The sequence below is a fragment of the Schistocerca cancellata genome, chromosome 2 (genome assembly GCF_023864275.1).
Source record: "Schistocerca cancellata isolate TAMUIC-IGC-003103 chromosome 2, iqSchCanc2.1, whole genome shotgun sequence".
Classification (NCBI taxonomy): Eukaryota; Metazoa; Arthropoda; class Insecta; order Orthoptera; family Acrididae; genus Schistocerca; species Schistocerca cancellata.
This window is the reverse complement of record NC_064627.1, coordinates 778,538,988-778,565,672: the sequence shown is the minus strand read 5'-3', so window position 1 is coordinate 778,565,672 and position 26,685 is coordinate 778,538,988. Positions and strand designations below refer to the sequence as shown.

Below are 26,685 nucleotides of genomic sequence, written 5' to 3'. Positions count from 1 at the left end.
AAATGACGATGTGGTTTCTTTGAGATGGTCTCGGATGATTTCCTTCCCCAATCCGAGCTTGTGTTCCGTTTCCAACGACCTCGTCATTGACGAGATGTTAAACTCAGTAAGTTTCCCTTCTTCGACATGGTTTAACAAACAAGTAACAGACATTCCTACACCTGTGTTAGGGGAAAGCTGATAAACCTTCAAGACAACAGTCTCAGCCGTCATGGTGATTACAATGTAAAACGGTCAATACATGTATGCATTATCTGTGCGTAAATCCTTTCTCATATTAACACTCCATTTAGTTTCCTCGCTCATCGAAGGTCAAACAGCATAGTCCTCCTTTTACTCAGTACAGACAGCCCTCCTTTTACCCAATACAGCATCATCCAGATACTAATTAACTCATATTGATAGAGTTATTGATACATATACTTGTATGCGCGCAGAACTGCAGTCCTGATTTACTTGTTTGGGTGTGGCGTTTATAGCACCGCCAGCAATCCGGTATGGCTTCAAGTTCCTGGCCTGCGTCAAAGAATGCGACGCAAAACTGGCTCACCTCATGTCTACCAATTAAGCCGCTGATGATAAACTGTTACGGAGCACATTTTTCGGTAGAACGAATCAGGAACATTCTCAAAAAGGGAAGTTCCTTTATGTAGGTTACTGCATGTTTTTGATGTTTTATGGGTTGGCCGTGGTCCATGCAAAAATACATATACGTGTGATATACTGCGACAAGTCATTGCCGGTTTGCAAAGCGGAAATGTTTCAGTATTTATGGTCTGCGGGACGGCACAGCTGGTGCTTTTTCTTTCAAGTGTCTGAAAATGACCTCCGTAGTCTTAATTCTGTATCTATGTGCGCTGATTTCACATGTCGTGGATGAGGGATATCTTTTAAAATTCCAAAAACAAAGCACTCTGTAGTTTCGTTTCGACAGCGAGAAACGTAGCTGTTTTGTCTTTGGCTTTGTTAAAGAAATAATCCTGCCAGACGCCGGTGTAAAGTCATTTAGGAGCAGTACGGAAAAATTATAAAAACACGCAAAAAGCCAGTGTTCACTAAGAAACCTTCTCTCGCCTTTGATGTTTATCATATGAAATTTGTGTAGGTACACTTAAAAATTTTAGCTAACGTTCTTTCGAAGGTTCGTTCTTTGATCCCCACCCGATCGAGTGACTCGCAGTTGAACTTTGGCAAGGCGTTGCGTATGTAAGAAAATCCAAGCTGCATTGGAGTTCAGATTTCGTGTTTCATAGTAGATCCTTCCCCGAAATCCACTGCGTGAGCCTGTTTATGTGTAAAAAGGAAGCACGTGGCAGCGAATCTCAAATGTGATCAAAAACCGTTGCGATTTTTATATCAACATTTTGTCTTAATTTTTCACTAAACTACTTAAGGTATTTTAAACCCGTCTATGCATCTACTAAAAATATTTATTATTGCGCTATACGTGATACGTTTTATAGGATCAGACGTGTCAGTGGTAGCATTTTCGTCTGTTGTCTGCATGCACATTCCTCTCTTTGGCAGTAATCATTTTAGCCGACTTTCACTTTCATTTTCAGCCGTACACGTTTTCTGGTGTTACAGAGCATAAACATTGCTTCCACCATTGCACTTAAATGCTTGTTTACGTTTCTCTAATGAAACGAACGTCTGACAAAACAGATTAAGAAAAAAAATCAAATGTGTGTGAAATCTTATGGTACTTAACTGCTAAGGTCATGAGTCCCTAAGCTTACACACTACTTAACCTAAATTATCCTAAGGACTAACACACACACCCATGCCCGAGGGAGGACTCGAACCTCCGCCGGGACCAGTCCATGGCTGCAGCGCCCTAGACCGCTCGGCTAAACCCGCGCGGCACAGATTAAGAATCTAAGGTCTAGGAACAGCATGTCTTTCACCAACATGTGGCATACATCTGTATGTGGAATCGATTTTTTTTAATTGATAAAAGATCGGTGTTAAATTTCTGTCTCCTGCTTTCATCGACAGTTCTTCTTAGTTCTCTCGCAACGTATATTGTAAAAGACATAGAAATGTGCCGTACTACTGCTGGCATATTTCCACGAGCTCACTGGAACTCATTTAGTGCTTTCTCTTCTCTCCCAGCTGTCCCTGTTCACTGCTTCTGTCGGCAGTGAACGCGATTACATTTCGTGACGTATCTTTCAGCCATATGCAGATGACACGTGACACTTCTTTGATGCATCTACGTCTTATCTTTTACCTTCGGCCTTTCCAGGAACTCTGCACCTGAGGATATCTCCACGACGTAACTTGCACTCATTTCTCGTAATCTGTGCTTCACGGCGCTTTCAGAAAGCGTTTAGATAAGTTTAGAGCGTTTAGAACGCTCTATTGCTACACACTGGGAGGTACGCCAGCCCGAATGTAATCCGCGCTTATCATTAACGACCGCCTTACTGATTCCCTTTCATTGTATCACAAACACACACAGTTAGGATTCATCCAGTTCGCAAAATTGTTGTGTGCAAGACCTGGTGTCCCTTACATTAAAACAACGTTGTGGTGTCAGGAAGTTCATTAAGCCTCAGAAACAGCTACTAACTCAACGTTGAGCAAATATTCACCCGGAAAAATAAATGACAGGAGGTTCAAATGGCTCTGAGCACTATGGGATTTAACTGCTGTGGTCGCCAGTCCCCTAGAACTTAGAACTACTTCAACCTAACTAACCTAAGGACATCACACACATCCATGCCCGAGGTAGGATTCGAACCGGCGACCGTAGCGGTCGCGCGGTTCCAGACTGTAGCGCCTAGAACCGCTCGGCTACTCCGGCCGGCTGACAGGAGGAAAAGCTTCGTTTCATATAAACAACTTCCGCACTTTTCGGCGTTTAATAGAGCTGTTTATGTTCCTCGTGTCATCCCTCTCGTTGTTACCTTTCTGCAGCCTTCTTCCATTTCTCGCGACGCACTTCCGTACTTTTGCAGACATTACCAGATACCGAGGCAACGGATCTCTTATAACGCAGTGCCACCGTAAGATGGCGAAAGATATTACACAGAATCCACACTTTTAGTCGTAGTGGCATACTATTTTTGGCCATTTACTGATTTACAACTCACCTAAGGACACACTGCTAATATGGTGGTCGTTTCTCGTCCTATTGTCTTAACCAGTACATTCTCGCACTCCTGAGTGATATCTTACGCCAGTGTCGTTCAGGAAACACATAGAACCATGATTTTAATTTTTTAAGTTCAAGCAAAAAATGGTTCAAATGGCTCTGAGCACTATGGGACTTGACATCTGAGGTCATCAGTCCCCTAGAACTTAGAACTACATAAACCTAACTAACCTAAGGACATCACACATATCCATGCCCGAGGCAGGATTCGAACCTGCGACCGTACTTAGCGCCTAAAACCGCTAGCCGCACTGGCCGGCTAAAGTCCAAGCATCCCGATACATTTTAAGAGTGTATGATTGGACAAACGTTTAGATTGTAATTCAGATTTGATAGATAATACCACACTCACTTGAAAATGAATACACAGACGAAAATGCTTAGTGGTGGTGAAAACTAAATTGAAGGATATTTTCGTCCAACAAACACCAATCTGAGTGGCAGATTATCATTAGAAAATTTTGACTTTCTTTCTTTTTCCCCATTCATCTGTGACAGTTAAATTGTTGTAAGCTGTAATTTCCATTTCGTACGGATACAATCGAAAACTGCCTAGGTGCTTCTGTCTAATAGTATTCGTGATACCTTAGCCTTCACTGCTTTTTCCCAGACATACTTTATCTGTATCTGTACTGCTCAGGTGTACCATGTACTGCGTCTACCTACCGGTTCCCACGAGTTTCGGGACCACTGACCCATTAGTCTTCCTCCAGAGCGCCTAACATGAATACATCGAAGGACGAACAGTCAACTACTCTAATAGCACCTCCAAGGTGATCGTCTCCGGTAAAACCGAGTGTGAGTTATTCATCGCCGAAGCCCTTGTTTAATTAACTGCTCGTCCTTCCTTGGTCGCGCATCCAAGGACGCAGGCCGAATAGAAGCGATGCTTCTCGTTGAGAAGCTATCAAACTGGCACCTGTAGTGACCCTTGAAACACTTCGGTCTACTCATCTTACCGAGAGAGTTGCCGAAGTAGTTAACGTCTCTGGACTAGCATTAAGAAGGATCAGCGTTCCAGGCGTTATTCAGCCGTACGGATTTAGGGTTTCTAAGAGTTCCTCAAAATCTAGAAGCAAATGCCGCAGAGGTTTAACCGTAAAACCTGAGGGCCATTTTCTTGGTCCATTACATGTACATACATACTCCGCATGCCATGATACGGGGCATGGTGGAGGGAACCTCGTACGACTTTCCTGTTCCAGCAGTAATTGGAGCGGCAGAAAAATGACTGTCTACGTATATGCTTCCGTACGAGCCTTCGTTTCTCTCATCTTGTCTGATCGCTCCGTATGCAAGTGGTATACTGGTGGCACTAGAATCGTTCTGCCGTCTGTCGCACATGACGCTAAACTTGTTGAATGGTTTTGCGAAAGCACGTCTTCATCTTTTCAGGGATTCCCATTTAATTTAGCGGAGCATTTCTGTAAGAATGCTCCATCGCTAATGACATTGTCAACCTTTCGACATTTTCATCCTAAAATACTGATATAATCGATAATGCAAATGTTGCAGAACTTAAACGTTGTGATCTGTAACACGTGATAGCCACATCACATTATTATCAATACAAATACCTAAGAGTTTAGAATATTCTGCTTGTTTTATTGGTCGTGTTTCGCCTGTAACGATCTCGTCGTCGACGGTCGTCCTACCCTAAAATTCCTTTCTACTTTGTATTAACTTTTCTGCGCTTCAGTAAATTGTGTTAGATCTCGACTTTTATAAGAAAATCAGTTTAGCCTTTACAGCTAATTTAAATATCAGCTGAAACACAGAAACATACTACAGATTTTCGAAATGTTTATGACGTACTAATTATAATCAGTTTCCTCAGATGATGTAGCGTATTAGTACCAAACCCTACTACGAATAAAAAATTAATGTGACCGGTCACACAATGAAACCAAGTTTCCTAATTAATGTTTTAGCCGTTTATGGATATTACTCCACTGTTTTTGGCATACCTACCCATCAGCGATATCGCTGCTTCTATTTTACTAATTGTTTTGTGCGACACAAGTTGTAAATACTTTTTGAAGACCAGTTTAGCAGAACTTAACAACTCCCTTTTATTGCGTATTACTTATTTCTCCACACCTACTGGCCATCCGGTGTGGCCGAGCGGTTCTAGGCGCTTCAGTCTGGAACCGCGCGACCGCTACGGTCGCGGGTTCGAATCATGCCTCGGGCATGGATGTATGTGATGTCCTTAGGTTAGTTAGATTTAAGTAGTTGTAAGTTCTGTAGTTGTAAGTTCTGGGTAGGCACTGGACTCGCATTCGGGAGGACGACGGTTCAATCCCGCGTCCGGCGATCCTGATTTAGGTTTTTCGTGCTTTCCCTAAATCGCTCCAGGCAAATGCCGGGATGGTTCCTTTCAAAGGGCACGGCCGACTTCCTTCCCCGTCCTTCCCTAATCCGATGAGACCGATGACCTCGCTGTCTGGTCTCCTTCCCCAAAAAACAACAAGAAGTTGTAAGTTCTAGGGGACTGATGACCTCGGCAGTTAAGTTCCATAGTGCTCAGAGGCATTTGAACCATTTTCTATACCTACCTTTGTTAAAGTGCGTAGGCGATTTTCTTTGATGGAGTACAATGATTAATAAACATTACTAAAATGCAACTGAAATAATCCAGTGTTACTCATTATTGAGGAAACCTGTCCACTGTGATAAGTTTCCCTTCATTTTCTGTGGTAGCATTTATAGGTATTAAATTGAGAAAGCTTTTAATCATTTGCAGAGGTGAAATAATACTCTTTGCACAAAAATTTAGAATATATGAACTAACTTTATCAATAACGCATACACTCTAAGACCAAAAAAAGACCTACCACGAAGGTTTAATCCGAGTGGGACGGTAACCGGTAGATGTGGTGTAATTGTACAGACAAACAAATGATTACAGTTTCAGAAAAATTGGATGATATATTCAAGTGAAAGAGCTTCACAAAATGAGCAAGTGAATACTGCGATGGTCCACCTCAGTACCTTATGCTTGTTATTCATTTATGGAACTGTCGGATGTCTTTCTGAGGCATGTCGTACCAATTCTGTTCAATTGGCGAGTCAGATGGTCAAAATCCCGAGATGATTGGAGAACCCTGCCCGTAGTACTCCAAATGTTCTCAGTTGGGGAGAGATCCTGTGACCTTGCTGTCCAAGGCAGGGTTTGGCAAGCACGAAGGCAAGCAGCAGATAGCTCACCGTGTGCGGGCGGCCAGTATCTTGCTGAAATGTAAGCCCAGGATGGGTTGCCGTGAAGGTCAACAAAACTGGGCGTAGGGTGTCGTCGATGTATCACTGATGCGTAAGAATGCCGTGGATGACACCCAAAGGGGTCCCGCTATGAAAAATAATGGCTTCCCAGACCATCACTCCTAGTTGACGGGCCGTGTGGCCAGAAAGGTCGCAGGATATCTCCCCAGCTGAGAAAGTTCGGAGCATTATGGGCAGGGCCTTCCGATCATCTCGGGATTTTGACCATCTAAAGCGCCTATTGAACAAAATTTTGCAGGAGGATATCAAGAAACTCTGTCAATCAATCCCAAGCTGAATAAGTGCTTAAATAAGGGCTAGAGATAGACCAAAGGATTACTGACTTGCTCAATTTGTGCTGCTCTTACCTTTGAATAAACCATCTAATTATCCTGAAACTATAATCATTTGTTTGTCTGTACATGTACATTATATCTACTGACTTCCGTTCCATTCGGATAATTCCTTCAGGGCCATCGTGTCTCTCCTCTCCCCGATCCACCAAAGTTCAAATTTCGCTATTAGTGTTAAAGCTTCTTTATTTTTTACTGCCGTTTATGGGCATGAAGTTTGGCAATGTCCACAAATGTACAAATTCTGTGTTACGTGAAACTGTTGCGGATAGCCGGCTTGTAGAACGATTTGGTTTTAACTGTACTAGCTTGTTCATCATTTTGGTTTGCAGCTCCTTGTGTTGGCCGTGTTTGCAGTTAAAATTGTCGGATGTGAGGTACGCCAGTTATGCAAAACATCGTTTTTCCTTAGTACACAGCTAAGAAGCTTAAAGAAAACGCACACACCACACGTGTACGCACACACACACACACACACACACACACACACACACACACACACACAAAGATCAAATGCGAACAAAATTCAGATTTGGCGGAGAACTCTCTGGTGAACAAATGAACACTGACTGGGCTGGGACACACAACAAACCACAATCACACTGTGCTTTGGTGAAGTGAAAAGTGTTTTACTACGTTATTTGTGGAAAATACTTGTTATAGTTACGTGTGCATCACAACAATTCACCATGATACGGAGAATGAAAGTGCTTACCACACGAAAATGTAAGTAAAAACGAATGTAAGGGGCGAAAACATCGCGACAAACAAAATTACATTCCAGAAGATAGGTTATCTCAGAGCAAAAAACTTTCTCATCAACATCGTTTGGTTGCAGATGACAAGCTATCTGTAGTAATTAACACACAAGCGATCCGGAAAATTCATGCACACCAAATGTAAAGGTATTTACAAAAAGAAACGATCTATTGTTTGAACTAAACATCCACATAATTTTATAATCATTTAACAAAAATGTTCACATTACAGAATAAATAAAAACGAAAACCCATTGATGATGGCACTGTGGTGCCGAAACATGTTTGGGTACTGAGAAAAAACTGTGTTTTCCGTAACTGGCAGACCTCACATCCAACAACTGCACTAGCTTTAATTATGAACATGCTTTAAGGTAAACGGCGCGTCAGAACTGACTCGTGGTCGTCTGGTAGATTAATTGTATTCAGTCAGATATTTCTTTACAACGAGAAATTATCAGTAAAAATTTACCCCCATTAGTTACTTGGTCTGTGCAAAGAACGTTACAACGATAAAATTTGCAGTCGATGCTTGTGTTGCGACCACTGATTGCGCGGAGAGCATTTCTGCAGTCAGGTTTTGCAGCTCAGAGTTGCGCCCCTTTCCACGCGTGCAGGGGGAATCGCGTATTGCTGAAAGAAGACCTTTCTCTTGCTAATCCCCGGCAGACGTGTCACGCCAGTCATCCGTTATCTGCCTAAAGGCACGGCACTGTGTGCTCCTGTGACAGCTTCGCCTTCCGTGCTCAGTAGGCAGCTGGTTAGCTACGGCTCTGTTCCACAGTGTTCCTGTTCCAGGCGGTGAGTTCTTTGCTGCCTTCACCTCTGATACAGTCCTACCAATTTATTATGAAGGAGCGGCGCCCGGTCTGTTCCTCTGAACAGACAGCGTCGTTACGGTACTGTCGGTTATTTAGGACGGATGCGAGGCCCTATGGGCGTGTGGGCACTGTCGAGGCCACTAAAACTTCTAATGCCGTTCTTTTCCCCTTACAGTTAACTGTGTCTGTTGCAGTAACATGATGAGATTGTTTTAAGACCACATCTTATTACCGAATATATGTTACATCGTTGTTGAAACGACATGCTAAATTCCTCTTGATCTTGTTGTGTAAGCTGAAGGGGGACAGGGGAGAAAGGAAAGGAAAGGAAAGGAAAGTGAAGGGAAGAAACTAATGATATCATGTGCATCAGGACTTTGTGCAGAATCATCGGCGACAAGTGAAAATGTGTGGTGGACCGGGACTCGAACTCGGGACCTACTGCTTACTAGGCAGTGGAGTTAACCACTGCTCCACCCAGGCAAAGTTTTTATCGCAAATGCCAAGACTATCTCGATACGCTCCCCGGCCGACTCAGACTCCCACATAGCGCCATCTGTCGCAGTCCCCGTTCATGTCCTCCACGCTCGCTAATTTAGATTCTCGCAGGAGGTTTAACGGCCTTCACTGGAAGTTGTGGATTCATTGCCCATGGATGCGACTCAGTTTTTTGAAAGTGTTGCGTCTGTTCTTTCTGAAATACCGGAAAGAATCGACACCACGCATTCGTATAATCCTCTTGATCACTCTGTGTACACTGGTGTGTTCCAGTATCTTAACGATAATGTGGAAAATCTCAGACTGCGCGTAACAGCGCCGTGCAGTCTCTACGTGTATCTGTTATTTATGTGATGTTTACGTCAGACGCGCACATCGTCAACACCGGGCACCTGTTGGCAGGCTCTGGGGACAGCGGCGTGTGCAGCCCGCCGCCCCCACGCGCCGCCCACGTGTCGTCGCCGTGGCCGCCCCCGCACAGTCAGCGGCCGCGCTACTGCGACCCCCACATCTCCTACATGGACCGCGTCGTCATGGAGATCATCGACACCGAGGCAGTCTACGTCAGGGACCTGCAGCAGATCATAGAGGTGAGCTGCGCTCGAGCCTCGATTGTCGTTGTTGTTGTTCATATTTAAGTTGTCATCGTCCGAAGGGTGGCTCGATCCAACTCTCCCACTAATCTGTTCTGCGACAGGGTCTTCGTCTCTGCAACCTACAAGGGGGCGTTCAATAAGTAATGCAGCAAATTTCTTTCTAAAAGCAAGTAGGTATTATTCAGGATTCCCATACACCATGTTAATACCCACTCTTTTGGCTACAAAAGCTATTTTTCAACATAATCTCCATTCATTGAGACGCCCATTCGCCAGCGTGCTGTATGCCCGTATGGTACTACTCTACTCGGCATCGGAGCCAGCGTCTTGCTGCATCAATAACCCTCCCCCCCCCCCAATCATCCACGTACTGCTTCCATAAGGCGCTGCAGTCATGGACTGTGCGGCTGGTCCCGGCGGATGTTCGAGTCCTCCCTCGGGCATGGGTGTGTATGTTTCTCCTTCGGATAATTTAGGTTAAGTAGTGTGTAAGCTTAGGGACTGATGACCTTAGCAGTTAAGTCCCATTACACTTCACACACATTTGAACATTGTTTACTGCTTTCAGCGGAGTACATCCTTCATTGTGCCAAACATACGGAAGTCGAAAGGTGCGACATCACGGCTGTAGGATGGATGAGGTTGAGCTGTCCAGTGTAACCGAGGGAGGTGGCGCAGTGGTTAGCACACTGGACTCGCATTCGGGAGGACGACGGTTCAATCCCGTCTCCGGCCATCCTGATTAGGTTTTCCGTGATTTCCCTAAATCGTTTCAGGCAAATGCCGGGATGGTTCCTTTGAAAGGGCACGGCCGATTTCCTTCCCAATCCTTCCCTAACCCGAGCTTGTGCTCCGTCTCTAATGACCTCGTTGTCGACGGAACGTTAAACACTAACCACCACCTCCACCAGCTGTCCAGTGTAGTTTTTTGAGCTCCTCCAGGGTGCGTCGACATGTATGAGGCCTTGCGCTGTCGTGGAGAAGGAAAAGTTCTTTTTCCATTTTCGTGTCGACGAACACACTGAAGTCGTTTCTGGGATTTCGTGAGGGTAGCACAATACTCTTCAGAGTTTATCGTTGCACCATGAGGGAGGACATAAAAAAAACAACTTCAGAGCCCCAGAAACTTGCTGAGGGTGCGGCTTTCAACTTTTTCGTGGGGGTGGTATGGCGCCACGCCATGGATTACCGTTGTGTTTCCATTTCGAAGTGATGGAACCATCCCTCGTAAGATCTCTACGTCGGCCATATCAGCGATTTTGACTGCCGATTAGGAAAACGTATCTACTATTTTTGATGTCTCGTTTCCTAATCTAATTCCCTCCACAACGCCTAATTTAATTCGATTACATCTCACTACCCTTGTTTTACTTTTGTCTACATTCATCCTACAATCCCTTTTCAAGACACCAATCATTCCATTCAGCTCTTCCAAGCCCTCAGTCATTTCTGACCGAAATGTGCCTTTGGCAGACACAATTTTTTTTATATTTCTTCTCCCTGAACTATAATTCCCTTACCACGTTCGTCTTTACTTTCTAAAGAACACACTGAACACTTATCAACGACTGCCTCGCGTTCTTGTCCATAGATTTCTATAAATGCAAGCAGTCTAGTATTTGTACATGTTCTAGGTAATCTTTGACTCCTTTATTTTATCGCTGCTATCCTCAAAATTCCAAGAGTTTATTCCAGTCAACACTGACAAAAGTTTTATTCATGACTATGTCGCTGCGGGCCCTATACATTCCCGGATTCCAATCTTTTGTCTCCCGTTATTTAAGAACATATAGAACCTGTCACAAGACCATTCTCAAATATGCCATACAATTTGAGGAATGATAAAACGCATAGTAAAACATCGTCATCGCAAAAACAACATTTTCTGTCGAGGTATTTTAATGTTAATATGTTGCCAATGTATGAATCAGTGAAGGTTTTAAGTTACGTGGTTTATGAATAAACTGATAAAAAAAGAAAATCTCAAATAAGGGAATAAAAATCAAAGAGGAGCCTGTTAGAAGAGCAGTGTTTGTTACATAAATTTTGATTTCTGCTGAAAAATAATTTCAGTGAGAGAGACAATAAATTATTTAATGTCAGTCTGGGTTTACTTTGACAAAAAAATCTAATTTATGTTGTTCATCATTTCGGAAGTAGTTTGATCCAATCAAACGGACTAGCAATAAAAAAGAAATGGTTCAAATGGCTCTGAGCACTATGGGACTTAACATCTGTGGTCATCAGTCCCCTAGAACTTACAACTACTTGAACCTAACTAACCTAAGGACATCATACACACCCATGCCCGAGGCAGGATTCGAACCTGCGGCCGTAGCGGCCACACGGTTCCAGACTGAAGCGCCTAGAACCGCACGGCCACAGCGGCCGACACTAGCAATAAAATATAAATAAAAAAAGAGACCGCATCGAAACAGTGTTTTTTTAGTTATTTATTATTCAAAGAATCGTGAGAATATATAGTAAAGCGGATTTCCGTCATGGCAGACCTAAAATTAAAAAAGGAGAAAAACTGAATGGTGCATTTGTAAATGATACGGACATTTACAATTTTTTTGTGAGAAAATCTTTGTCATTGTATCAGGTTCGCTGTTGCCACAAGTGATGAATTCTTTTTTCACATCCCACGCCTGTAAAAGGCGAAATAGAAGTAAATGAATAATTAACGAAAAACTTGTGAGTTTTCATTCTAATCCAGAACCTACAAATAAATAAAAATACAAGTATGAAGGTCTGAAGTACTGCGTTACGTATCTATGCTACTTAGCTTTCTGAGGATTGCCTTAGGCGCCTAGAAACTATTTCGACGCCAAGTCAATTTATAAGACCAAGTATTATCGCTAGGCTGCTGGTAAAAGAAGTACTATGTTTATATCTTCGATGTAGGTGTTTATTGTTCTTGTGCGTGATGACATTAATTCCTTACACGCATCGTTTTCGAAAACGATGAGAATCAAGTGAAAAAAATGAATACTATTGTTTAATGAAAACGAAGTTCAAGCTTGAATTGGCCGAAGGGTGCGGATGGAAATCAACCGTTTGCTTCAAGGAAACCATCTCAGTATTTTTGGAGAAATAACGCTGAACCTAGGTCTGTATAGCAGGACTGGAATTTGAACCGCTGCCCACCAGTGTCTAAGCATTGCACCGCCTCGCCCAGTGAGAGACCAATGAGCGTTGCACAGCTAGGTGCACCGGCTGTCGTCCAGGTAAACTCCACATCCCCTTCTCCAGCAAAACCAGCACTACTCCATCCGATTGCCTGTTAGTTGTTGTGCAAACCGGGGATAAATTTAACTCGCCGCCATTTCTGGAGGCAGCAACCTTTCCGCGAAACGTGTTACGTGCCGTACGCAACAGCCGTGCACACAACGGCCGGCGGCTTGTAAATCAAAAGACGAGGTATTTCCAGCCGTGCTGCCCCTGTAAGGAAACGGCGACTTTTCTCGGGCGTGCGCGGAATATCTATGCTTCCATTCCTCCTTTTAGTGGAAGGGCCTTTGGACGGCGGCACATCTCGCGCATAGCTGCACAGGAGGGAGTGAAATTGTTTGAACTCCGCGTTACTTCGTTTTGTTGGCCCGCAACCGCGTTTAATGCCGGTGTAGAAAAACTTCACAACGGTGTTACAAGTCTCTAGATGCAGTTATCTCTAACGTACTGTTTGAAAGAAAACCTACGCAGATATTCAGTCAAAACTTGCTGCAATTTGAAAGTGAGGCAAAGTTTGTCAGCTTGCTTTAAATGATCAGAAACTTAAGACTGTGATCACACAAATATCTGGCTATAACAATTTATAGGGATATGAAATGCAGTGATCATATAAGCTCATTGTTACGTAAGGCAGGTAGCAGACTTCAGTGTATTTTTTGTTTATAAAGAAAGGCAGTACGAATGGTCAGGAGTTTGTCTGACCCATGTAGCAGCATCACAGATATGCCGAGGACCCATTACTTGCAGTCGCTTGAAGACATATGCAAAAAAAAAAAAAAAAAAAAAAAAAAAAAAAAAAAAAAAAAAAAAAAAAAAAAAAAAAAATGGTTCTGAGCACTATGGGACTTAACTTCTGACGTCATCAGTCCCCTAGAACATAGAACTACTTAAACCTAACTAGCCTAAGGACATCACACACACCCATGCCCGAGGCAGGATTCGAACCTGCGACCGTAGCGGTCACGCGGTTCCAGACTGTAGCGCCTAGAACCGCTCGGCCACCCCGGCCGGTGAAGACAGATGCAACTCGAACCTTTACTTCGAAAGTTTCAGTAATGAGTACTACGTAAGGAATCCAGGAATATATTACAATCCCCCTCCAGAGTGGCTATTCTTCCGGAAAACCTGGAGTTCTCAGGGATTTACATTTTACGTACCTGGAAAAAATCAGGGAAATATCAGGAATTTCGTAAAAACTTAGGGAATTCTGCGTTTTTAACATAGCATTGAAACTGAATCTTGTAAATACCAAATTTTAAATGTTTAATATTTCCAAGTGTGTTAATTATATGATTATATTCCATATAAATTATCGATGTTTAAAACTTCGGTTAAACCGCGCCTTATGGCAGGTATATAGCTCATGTGAGCGGAAAGAAAAATCATTATTGTGGCGTGCTACTCCCTCCTCCCCTGCCCCCCCCCCTCCCCCCCGTCTCCCCCGCTCATCATTAATTTATTTTTGATGTCCCAGATTCACTGCAGGCAAAGGTCTAATAATCTGTCCCATTCTTGTGCAGCTGAACTAGTGTTCCACCCCAAATGATCTCACTGTTGCCGAGACGCGAACTCTGTTCTTCGTTCCTCTTTCTTTTCCACTCATTCTGTGACGATAAAGATAATGTATCACGAAAAGTGGAACTAGCTGTTTCTCTGTCGGTCTTTTTGATCTGAGGCAAGTATCGTTCCGGATACTTAGGATTACTAAGATTGAATGTTTGGCAACATTCTAATATAAAGTGTTTGGTGCATAACACGAACGATGAACATTCGGATGGGTAATTCTCACCTAATGTCAAAACAGAAGATACTGTGTGTGTGTGTGTGTGTGTGTGTGTGCGCGCGCGCGGGATAATATCTTTCCTTCCAATGCTGGGTTGCCTAAACTCTTGGGTCTCTTGTGGATGTTAGTCAAGTGTTTCCCTGCGTTTACCCAATAAGGAGAAAACCCGTTCGAAATAAACAAAATGTTGATAGAACTAACATGCAATTTGTTTATTTTTCAGTCTTGAAAATGAACTTGTTCTACCAAGAAGTGACAAAAGAATATATAAATATGATAAAGTGATAGCATCACGTATTTCATGTATTACCCTATTGTCGGACTTAAGCAGGCAGTAGAGTCATTCCGCTTCGCTCGCCTTTCCCTGGCGAGCTGAGAATGGCGGGAAGATGGATGTAGTGGAAGGCATTTCCATCATAAGCACGGCGCTTACAGCTCATTATGTAGTAATGGCGTGCTAACTGCTCCATAGACTGCCTCAGGGGCCAGGGCAGGGCAAACTCCAGTCAGCAGATTTCTGCTCCCGGCGCATTCACCCGGGTCTAATATGGTTTTAATTATTTAACAGTTTGCAGAAGGGTTCCGATGAATTTCTTCTTCCCCTCTGCTTGAAGGAAAAAAAAAAAAAGGACGAGGAAAGAAAATAATCCTTCCGGATTTATTATAAGCCTATCTGTTGCAAACAGTGCTCAGAAGAGAACATTGCAGTACGAGGTTTAACTGAGCTGGTTGGGAGGGGGGGTTGGGGGGAGAGAGAATTGTAACGGACAGTTACTTCGCGCGCCACGAGGGCTGTGAGGGGAGTGAGTATCCAGCTCGAGAGAGTTATGGCAGGGGATAAGAGGTAGGCCCCGGGGCGTGGTGTGTGGACCAACTTTAACGGCCCCCAAATTGAATTTCCGCCGGTTTACTTCCCTCTCAGAATTCTCGGCGCAGTTGTTGTCGATTTTAACGCCCGTTCCCCCGCAAAGTTCCGAGCTGAGTGAACCGAGCAGGGAGGTACCGTCGCGGCCAGCTGGTGCGGTCCTCTGGGGAAACTTGGCACCTCCTGTGACTGTGGGGTCGCCCAGCTACTTGGCTCTTGCAAGAGCTTCCGCTCCGTCGAACGCTCCACTCAAAACTTACGAGCTAAGGAAGCTTCACGTAGCCTGGACGGTAGCAATGCCAGCTTGTGCCAATCCTATAAACTCTAGGCCATGTGCGATGTTGGCAAATCGTCGATGCTGATTTTGATCTCATCGTAATTGGTGATAATAATCGAGCGAAAAACACCGATATTTGTATCATTGATTGATGCTAAATGGTTCCTCTGTAGAAACGGGGTAAAAAGGAACGCACAAGTTGACATAGTGCGTATCTTACTTTTGAAAACAGTCTTTCAGGATTTGACGATGTAGCTATACAGCGCAAATATTTAACCACAGTTTTTTGTAGCTTTGGGTAATAGTACTGATGATGTGATTCCGTACTTCTAATGGGTCTGATATAATACCTACAAGGCGGTCTCTTAGATAATAACTGAGGTGTGATGGTAAGCCGGTTTCTCTTACAATTTGCAAATTATTCTGTTCTTGCGCTATTTAATAATGTTCCCTGCATTACTCATATTTGGTATCTCTGTTTTCCCGTCGTGTACCAGCGTACTGCCCTCACTACTTCAGACGACGAAAGCGTGAACTGAACAGTGAAAGGCATTACTCCACGCTTAGCTATGACAATAGCCAATGTTCCTGCCTTAGCTCATTCGATACTATTGCTTCCTCAGAACTGTTTTCTTTCCATTATTGAAAAGCAGTAACAGATTCTCAGGTTAATAGGATATACATATCTGCACATATAAAGTAAAGTGAACAGCATGGTACATGCATTCTCCACATGTGAATTGTCCAGTTAAACAAACACGGTCTCAGTTTACCAGCGCTTACCTCTGAAACACACCTTTTGAAAGCTGCAAGTTTGTTTTTGACGGTGCAAACGTACAGAATGTATATTCTGCTCCTTATCCTGTCTTCTGCAATAGCTACGTTTGTCGCAAACAAGTTTCGCTGGAGTCGTTACGACATTTGTTCAGAAACAGATTTGTTTAGTGACGAAAAAATTATGTACAGCTGTAACAGGTGGCCTGGATTTTTTGCCATCTTCGAAAGGCGGTATTTTGCCCTTAACGCTGATACCACGATGTTTCCAAGACTTCAGCATGGATACTGAAACATCGATGTTTAAACTGAAAAATCGATATTTTATAAATACAGATGATTGTCGAACACCCCTTATACACTCACTCGTTATTTCCGGTCGTTTCACTGTAAATCGCTTCGTATAGTTACTTCTAGGTATTTTATGACTGTTATTGTTTCCCATTATTTATCACCAGTGGCGTAATCGAATAATAATAGATCTCTTCATTTAGCTGTGCACAATACGCTGCGTTTACGAGCACAACCTTTTTTTCATGCTACAATTAGTCGTGAAATTAAAACTGTAGTGAAAATCCGATGACGCTTGCGCAGATGTGTTGTGCAGCGTCTCTAGCAGTCACGTCTATCGCGTCACGTCGCACTTTCCTGTTCTGAGCACACACTGAGCACATAAAGATGCTTAGAACGATCATGTCTCCCGCCAGATATAAAGTGAGTGCTGAGGGTTTCGCCTATTTTCAAGTAGCCCACATAACGTAACTGTCGTGAGTTTCCTCCTTCATGTCAACTCTCGGCTGGACACTGCAGGTGCAACACCGACTCTCTTGCAGCGTTTTCGGTGGGGATGTTTGATCACTCACCATACAGCACGGACTGGGCTCCCTCTGTTAACCTCTTCGCTCACACTAACCACTGGCTATGAGAATTTCGGCACAAACAAGAAGCTGCAGACCAGTGTAGGGAGGTGGCGGAAATTGCAGGCGTCTACCTATTGTGACGAGGATTGTTTATCGCCAGTCGCGCGTTCGAATAGTAATAGATCTCTTCACCTATCTGTATGAAATAGGCTGCTTAAATCGGACCAGAGAAGTAGTTGAAAGGTGTAGCTAGATAATGCAAATGAAACATTTTTGATTTTCACTGTGGCTTTCATTATGCGACCGATCGGAGCTAAGGGGGAAGCCCTCGTATTTATGACGTTCAACTGTTAGTCCTTGCGCAAGTAGTAGAACCTCTAAAGTTTTTCTCGCATTTAACTGCAGTATTTTGGGGATGTAACCATTTTTCCCCTCAAATACCTGTTATAGAACGACCTCCCCACGTGAGTGAAATCGAAAGTCCCCCAAGGAAGTGTTACAGGGCCGTTACTGTTTACACTGTCACAAATGACAATTGAGCTGGCACAGTGGTTAGCACACTGGACTCGCATTCGGGAGGATGATTGTTCAACCCCGCGAATGGCATTCCTGATTTAGGTTCAAATGGTTCAAATGGCTCTGAGCACTATGGGACTTAACATCTGTGGTCATCAGTTCCCTAGAACTTAGAACTACTTAAACCTAACTAACCTAAGGACATCACACACATCCATGCCCGGGGCAGGATTCGAACCTGCGACCGTAGCGGTCAGGCGGTTCCAGACTGAAGCGCCTAGAACCGCACGGCCACAACGGCCGGCTCTGATTTAGGTTTTCCATGATTTCCCCAAATCGCTTCATGTAAACCGACTTCTTTCCCCATCCTTCTCTAATCCGATGGGACTGGTGACCTCGCTGTTTTGTCCCCTCTCCCGATTCACACAACCCCCAATCCTATTACAAATGTTGTAGTGGGTAAAATCGTACGAACCGTGATGATGTTCGTGGGCGATGCGATGTCTTTAGGAAGCTTGCAACACCAAAACTGTTCCTCTGCATCCTTTCATGCAATACGCATGGTCGATGTTTCTGGAAAGTTTCTACTACTTTTACCAGGACAGAGAAAAATGGAAGAAACTTGCCAGACACATGGACCATGGGTACAGCATGCAAAGACGCTAAAGCACTTGCAACAGTGTAAACAGCAACGGCCCAGTAACACTGCCTTGGGGGACTCTCGCTTTCGCTCCGGCAACAAGGTCGTGCTGAGTTTTGTCACTGAGGCATTAAAAAAAATCTATCATATCTTAAGGCACTGTGCTGCAATGGTAGAGAATCGTTTCCTTCTCGAGACGTTTGGCAATTACTGTTAGCCGGCAGCGGTGGTCTAGCGGTTCTAGGCGCTCAGTCCGGAGCCGCGCGACTGCTACGGTCGCAGGTTCGAATCCTGCCTCGGGCATGGATGTGTGTGATGTCCTTAGGTTAGTTAGGTTTAAGTAGTTCTAAGTTATAGGGGACTGATGACCATAGATGCTAAGTCCCATAGTGCTCAGAGCCATTTGAACCATTTGAATTACTGTTAAGACGTCAAATTGAGTCAGTGCTAGGTTACGCTGTTGTGCGCGTACATTCTATGGTGGCGTCGCAGCAGCCAGTCTTCAGACTGGCATTTCAAGCGGCCGCTTCATGACACGTAGCTGACGCACCTCCAGGCGAGAACGATGACGGGAGGCATTGTAAACGCGAGGGCATACAAGTATCTCGAGGGTGGTGGCTGGTGGTGACAGACGAGAGCACTTGTCGCTGATTGCGTGCCGTGTTCACCAGCTGACACCCACTGCTGTCCCGGCGACATCAACCACCCCACCTCGCTCACAGTTCGTAGCCGCGTTCATTCATTTCACAACAAGCCACCGCGTCAAGCAGCCATTTCAAGCGATAAGCGAGTGTGATCCAGACTGCTGTGGGAAACGAAGTACAAAATTAAGTTGTTTTTGGTTCTGATCCAGTTTAGACTAACTGCAATGACTGTGCCATTTACGCAATGAATTGTTATTGTTGCGTTAATTACTGAGACGTAGGCATGACAAGGTGAGATTGAAATTGTGTGTTCATTTCTAGTCTGTCAGCAAAGTAATAAAAGCGACATGGCGTCTGATACTTCAGTGAATATTTTTGTGTGGCAGAAAAGCGTATGGAAAGAGAGAGATTTCTCTTTAGAAAAGGGAAATGAATCAGTAACGCTATCGAATGATTTAGAGTAATTTTGGAACGAATTTTAGAGATAAATGAAGAGTTATATTTATGGTTCATGTAACTAAAGCTAATTGGGACCTTGATAGAGACTCATTTACAACGTATGTGAGGGTTAAAAGGTAAAATTACGTCTTAAGACAGGACACACCAAGTGCCTTCAAATTGGGAGAAGGATGGAGCAACGCTGTTTCGGTTTCCAGATTAATTCTATATGTAGGGAGAGTACTCGATGGATAGGATATTGGCATTATTTTGGAGATTTTAAAGTAGGGGGCCACATTATGTGTGAAATACGCAGAGCATATAGTGGTTATAGCCAAAACAGAAAAAAACTTTACAAAATACGACACAGGCAGTAGCTGACATTATAGACAATTCATACAGAAAGTACCAAGGCCATGAGAATACACCACAATATACACGCTTACACATAAATATGTGATTAACCAAATGGGGAAAGAGGTCACATGGTTCAAAAGTGTTACAATAACGAAAGTTAAATGCAACATCGAAATCGGATAGCTAAAGGGGTAGTCTGTAAAATAAGATTGGTTCATATGGCTATGAGCACTATGGGACTTCACAGCTATGGTCATCAGTCCCCTAGAACTTAGAACTACTTAAACCTAACTAAGTACATCACACAACACCCAGGCATCACGAGGCAGAGAAAATCCCTGACCCCGCCGGGAATCGAACCCGGGAACCCGGGCGCGTGAAGCGAGAACGCTACCGTACGACCACGAGCTGCGGCCTGTAATATAAGAGCTATGCTGACTGGTAAGATTAATAAAAGACCGAAAAAAAGAATTAAAGTACTTATCAGACGGAGAAACTTTTGCTGTAAGTTTTACTTGGCTGGCTCGTGCGACGGCTCCCAAACAGGCATCGTTGGCCGATAGCAGGATGGTAGTGTACTGGGAGCTTCTAACTACCGCAAATAGCCCCGCAGTGAAGTAAAGGAAACATTATTGCATTTAGAGGAGAGTCGTGCTTCTTCCCCAACACTGCAATAAATATTAGCGCGCTGAAGCTCTGGGGCGGGCCATTGTGGCCGACAGGTTCTAGGCGCTTCAGTCCGGAACCGCGCTGCTCCTACGGTCGCAGGTTCGAATCCTGCCTCGGACATGGATGTGTGCCATGTCCTTTGGTTAGTTAGGTTTAAGTAGTTCTAAGTCTAGGGGACTGATGACCTCAGGTGTTAAGTCCCATAGTGCTTACAGAGATTTTTTTGAAGCTCTGGGTTGCTTAGAGTGCTTTGTGTAAATAATAACAACGGTGTATTACAAATATTCGAATATGATAATAATAATTTTTGTAACTGTGATAAAACATATAAATAAATTGTTCACATCATTTGAGAGCATATTGACTTAGCATAACAGTACTCAGAATTTGCAATTCAGAAAAATATAGCCTTTGAAAATCTTACATCAGGAAGAATGTCCTTACAACTCTGGTGAAGCCATAATCTTCGCAATATACAATCGAATTGTGTACTTAGAATTAGCAGTACTTCACTAAGCATTACCGCCCCCGGTAGCTGAGTGGTCAGCGCGACAGACTGTCAATCCAAAGGGCCCGGGTTCGATTCCCGGCTGGGTCGGAGATTTTCTCCGCTCAGGGAATGGTTGTTGTGCTGTTCTAATCATTATCATTTCATCCCCATCGACGCGCAAGTCGCCGAAGTGGCGTCAAATCGAAAGACTTGCACCAGACGAACGGTCTACCCGAAGAGAGGCCCTCGTCACACGACATTTCATTTCACTAAGCATTACGTCTCTAAACGCTGACCGCAAACTACGGCTATACGTGAGTGTAAATGAGAGGTATCTTGTTCCACTCGTTTCAGCCTATACAAGTCAGTTTCACCGTTATTTATCTTTTCTTAGTGGAGGGTCTATCCCATTCCGTTTTTCCTTACTCGGCTTCTGTGGTTTGCCGGTTTTATCTGTGGATTCACGAACATGTCTGATTTATTTTTATACCGGGTACGGTCCGTCTGTAATGAGCGCATCTATCTGGTTGGAATGTTACCGACCCCGAGAGAGGCCTTCAGGAAAGTAGCTGAAAAGTACCCTGTTTTAAACGTAGCCTGCAAGGCTCAGAATTCCTCGCAATTTTCGAAATGGCACACAGACAGTTCGCAGAGACATGTGTCACGTATGGTCGAGCATTTTCTTGGTGAAAAATAGCACCACAATACTGTTGTATGAGAGGTAACACACGAGGAGTCAGGATGTCGGTCGTGAATCGTAGTGTTGTCGAAGTTCCTCAGCCATTACCAATAGTGAGCTGAAGTCATACCCGTTGGCTCCCCACACCGTAACGCCAGGGCAACACCGCTGTGCCTCTTCGCAACATTGGAGGAATGAGACTTCTGACGCAGCTCTCACTGACGATGGCCATCTGGGATAGTGCAGAACTGAGACTCATCGCTGAACACAACACAACGCGAGTCATCAGCAGTCCTTACCTCCCGGTCCTGGCATCACACCAGATGCAGCTGTTTTGTGTTGTGTTAACGGGAGCCTACGCAAGGGACTGTAATTTCCAAGCACGGCTAATGCCAGCGTCTGATAAATGGTGCGATCCCACACAGAATGCCGCAGAGAGATCATTACTTGTTCTCGGCTAGCAGGCGCTGGTGTGAAGTGATTATCCTGTGCTTGGTCCAGGATAAGGTGATCCTTCTTCGTGGTGATCAGGCGTGGCCGAGATGACATGTATGCCTGTCTCACATTCCCAAGCAGCATCCCCCCCCCCCCCCCCACCGCACCACCACTCTCCATATCTTCTGGATGTTATACGATTCGACCAGCCAGCCAAATGGAGGAGACCAACAACGAGGCACACAAGTACCCTGCATCTCCGTCTCCTTGACAGTGGTCACTCAACGTCTGACGCTGTTCATACACCTTATACATCCCTAACAGGCGACGTAACAGCACTATTGCGCTCCGGTGAGACCGTTCTACTTGTCACAAAGATTGCAACTCCAATCGTTTGCATGCGCGCCGATGGTGTGTACGAAGTTACATTCACATCCGACCATGTCTTCTGAGCGCTTCACTTTTTTTTTTTTTCCAGGCCGTGTATGTAAAATTGCAAACACTCCATTATCCGCATGATCCCTCGCCCACCTCGAACTGCGTCTGAACTTAGAAGAGAGCACACTCTTTCAAACATTTTCCCTCTGTGTCCATGTCCTTCACCACGTTCTCGTCCATTTTCTTCCCTCATTAGACTCCGTCTGTACATCGTTCAGCACTAAAATAGCTAGTAGTGCCAATTACTTCTGCACTTCGACACATAAAACAGACATTTTTACTACCATGGAACTTGCTCCGTGTGACATGGGCTTAAGCGAGGCCATTCTTTTCACTACTGGCCCTACGCAGGAAGTAGGTCACGAAATTCGTTGCAGGAGGCCTAGTGACTAGTTTTCCGGTGGGCCGCTAGATGTCCAGTCGGCGATATCTTGGGCACTGAGGGATCGCGACCCGAGATGCCCGGCGTTCGCACTGCGCCGCCGTGGGCGCCGCCCTACCCGGGCCCGTTGACCCGGGGCGGAGGCAGCCATTCGCCCGCCGCCCACCGACAGCCCACGGCCCACTGGGCCCAACCTGCGTGGGCGGCGCTGCTGCCTTCACAAGGATACCAGCACCGGCACCCGGTGTCCTTCGGCGGCCACCACGCGTACCTCGCGAGCCGTCTGACAGCTGTACCGCCTGTAGTACCCTTTAAGACTGGCTACCGATCAAGCGTGCTGCAGTAAACAAACAAAATTCTGGTGCTCTTCTGTGCTGTTTACCGTGTGCGGTTGGCTTTCAGAAGAAAACGAACTACTTTAGGGACAGAGGAAACATTCCAAATTCATAATGCCTGACAAAAAAAGTGTAGAACCCGAAATGATACAAATGGCTCTGAGCACTATGGGACTTAACATCTGAGGTCATCAGTCCCCTAGAACTAACCTAAGGACATCACACACATCCATGCCCGAGGCAGGATTCGAACGTGCGGCCGTAGTGGTCGCGCGGTTCCAGACAGAAGCGCATAGAAACGCTCGGCCACAGCGGCCGGCCGAAAATGGGAGGGGGGGGGGGTGGAAACGGAATGGAAATTCGCGGGTGGAGAGGTCATGTGATGTTCTTTCAGCGATTACAAAACTGAGTGAAATTTTCAAAGGACTTTACGGTATGAGTCGACTTACCTTTGTAACATTGCACCCCCTCTGGCTTGGAAAGCGTGCACTGATTCGGTTGAGAAAGTGTCATAAAGCGCTGGTGTCGTCTCCTACGACAAGCTGGCTCGCAGCTGCTGTAGCTGGTCCTTCACACTTGAACTGCGAAGGGGATAAAGTCCCAACTCTACATCTACATCCATACTCCGCAAGCCACCTGACGGTGTGTGGCGGAGTCCCGCACATGTTCTATCGGAGACAGTTCTGGTAGTCTTTCTGGCTAAGGGAATGCCTCAACATCACGCTGACAGAGAGCGTGCAATGTGTGGACGCCCATGGTCCTGTTGGAAAGTGGCAGCATAATACCTATCGCGTGAAAGGTATCACAGAGGACGCAGAATGTTACGTCAAAGTTCCCTGAACCACCACCAGTTGTGACCTGAAGCCGCATATTCCTAAATTTCCGGAAAGCATTTGACACGATGCCACACTGCCGACTGTTAACGGAGGTACAAGCATACGGCTTAGTGTCGCAGCTATGTGCGTGGCGCGAAGACTTTTTAAGTAACAGAACCCAGAATGTTGTCCTCGAGGGCAAGTGTTCATCAGAGACAAGGTTATCGTCAGGTTCAAATGGCTCTGAGCACTATGGGACTTAACATCTGAGGTCATCAGTCCCCTAGACTCAGAACTACTTAAACCTAACTAACCCAATCCCGAGGCAGGATTCGAACGTGCGACCGTAGCAGCAGCGCGGTTACGGAGTGAAGCGCCTAGAATCGCTCGGCCACAGCGGCCGGCTTATCGTCCGGAATACCCCCTGGGAAATGTGATAGGACCGCTGGTGTTTTCTGTACACACAGATGACCTGGCGAACAGGGTGAACAGCAGTTCATAGCTGTTCGCTGATGATGCTGTGGTGTACTGGGAAGTGTCGTCGTTGAGTGACTGTAGGAGTATACAAGATGACTTAGACAAAATTTGTAGTTGGTGTGATGAATGGCAGCTAGCTCTAAATATAGAAAAATGCAAGTTAATGCAGATGACATAGAACGTAAAGTGCTGCAACATGTGTGGATGAGAGAAGTGTTAATTTAAGTTTCGATCTGAACTAATGACGAGCAAATCAGTTACGTTCAGGCTATGGATCCTTGAATAGAAATAGTGGCGACCCAGACATAGAAAAGTTTCGGACTCAATGTTGTTTTCTGGTGTATGAACATTCTCAAGTCTTCAAATTATGAGTACTAGAGTCAGTAAATGAAATTTATTCAATGTGCCCCATCGTATAGCTATTCTGCAAAGCCTTTAGAAGTATGTACGCTCTGGAGAGCAGTAAATCTTCCTGTAGGATACCGTTGCATCCCGGGAACAGGTGTATGGAATTGTATTTGTTTCTTGTTTTTCAGCGCCTCTCTAGACTCTACGAGCCTAAACACGTTTTGCAACGGTATATTTACAGATTGCCGTCGAGATAAGAAAAACACACGCTTGCATGAGTCGGAATATGTTACGGTGCTACACAGCAATCTAGCTCTGCAGACGCAGACAAAGTTTCCCAACAGTCGCTAGAATCCCGAAGGCACAGAAAACCAGTTCGCCACCTGCGAGATGAGGAAAAGCCGATAAATTCTGGAAGTTGCGTAAGTGCGTAGGGCAAAAATTCTAAGCTGCCGTAAATTCACTGCCCTGTCACTCGCCGGCTGTTTGTGAACGCGGTGTTTACAAAAGCTGGCGGCCCGGAGTTAACGAGGAAGCACGTGGTAATCCTAAAATAGTAACCTGTCCGCTGTTCTGTTTATGGGGAGAAGAACGAGAGCTCGTACGTGCATCTGCTTCACGCAGTTTTTCTATAAAATTCGGTGAAAAGCGTGTCGGCGCTGCTCAGGGATTACCTTTGTATCCTCCGACGTCGCTAACCAGTTTTTCCGTCCGTTTCGTTTGTGCGTGATTATCGTGGAACCGCGAAGGTTGGTTCACACAAATTGCAGCTGCGAGGAATGTGTCACCTTATTCTTAAGGAGATTCTTTCCGCTGAAGACCGGGTCTAATATCTTCTCTATAGCCTTACAGCCTAATTTATTTCACTCCTCCACCACATCTTTTCATAGTCAAGTTTCATTCGATAAGTCAGACGAATGAAAGTTTTAGTGTACTGGAACAACGCATTGCGAATACCGGTCTATATGTCACAACAACTGCCTCTTATTTGTTGTTGTTGTTGTTGTTGTTGTTGTTGTTCAGGTCATCAACCCTATGGCTGGTGTGATGATGATCTTCAGCTATCCTCTTCATTTCAGTGTAACAGCTGTCGCCTTGCTCGTGAACAATGTGCTCTATATACTTGTTATCTAGCCCTGCCTGTGCGGTTGTTTCCTACATCATTCTTTCAACTAAACTTTTTGGCATTGCATTGTTGCAACGATGCCTTCGTTCCTTTCTGGATTAATTCAGCATCATTTGCAGTACGCTTGGCTTCTTCTATAGCTGATTTAAAAACGAAAAAAGTAGTTTATTTTGCGCATTTCTACTCATTATGGATAATGATAAGATATGATAAGGATGGCATTTTCTGAAGCATGTTCTCGTACCTCCTTACATCCTGCAGAAAACTCTTCAAAAAACTATAACTGTATTCATTCTGTAATTACTCCTTAAGGAGTGCACTATAATACAATCAGTTTTTATGACCTTTCTTTCTGCCTCTTTCTTCCGCAAAACTGTTTTTTTGTGCCTCTCTTCTGTCCACTGCTTCCCTGTTTCTTTCCCCTCTTTGTACGTTTCCTCAAATATCTGTTGCCTATTTTTTTCTCTGTATTTTTTCCTGTCTGTCATGTCTTCCGTCGAGTTATTTTGTTTCTTGAGGTCTTCCATAGTTTCCTTTACCCACTTGGCTTTCACTGTATTAATCGTCATTCTCTGAAACATCTTCTTGGTCTGTCTGTCTTTGTACATCCTAAGTATGTATGCGTAGAAATTAGCCACGAGTTTCCTGATGTTATT

The 26,685-nt window shown here is 44.6% G+C and overlaps 1 protein-coding gene across 1 annotated transcript in view; it reads left to right on the top strand.

Annotated features, from left to right (window-relative positions):
* LOC126158603 (uncharacterized) overlaps window positions 1–26,685 on the top strand; it is a 180,372-nt gene that overhangs the window by 74,170 nt on the left and 79,517 nt on the right. The window contains 1 exon segment of the mRNA XM_049916455.1: window positions 9,254–9,441. Coding sequence (XP_049772412.1) covers window positions 9,254–9,441 — 188 coding nt within the window.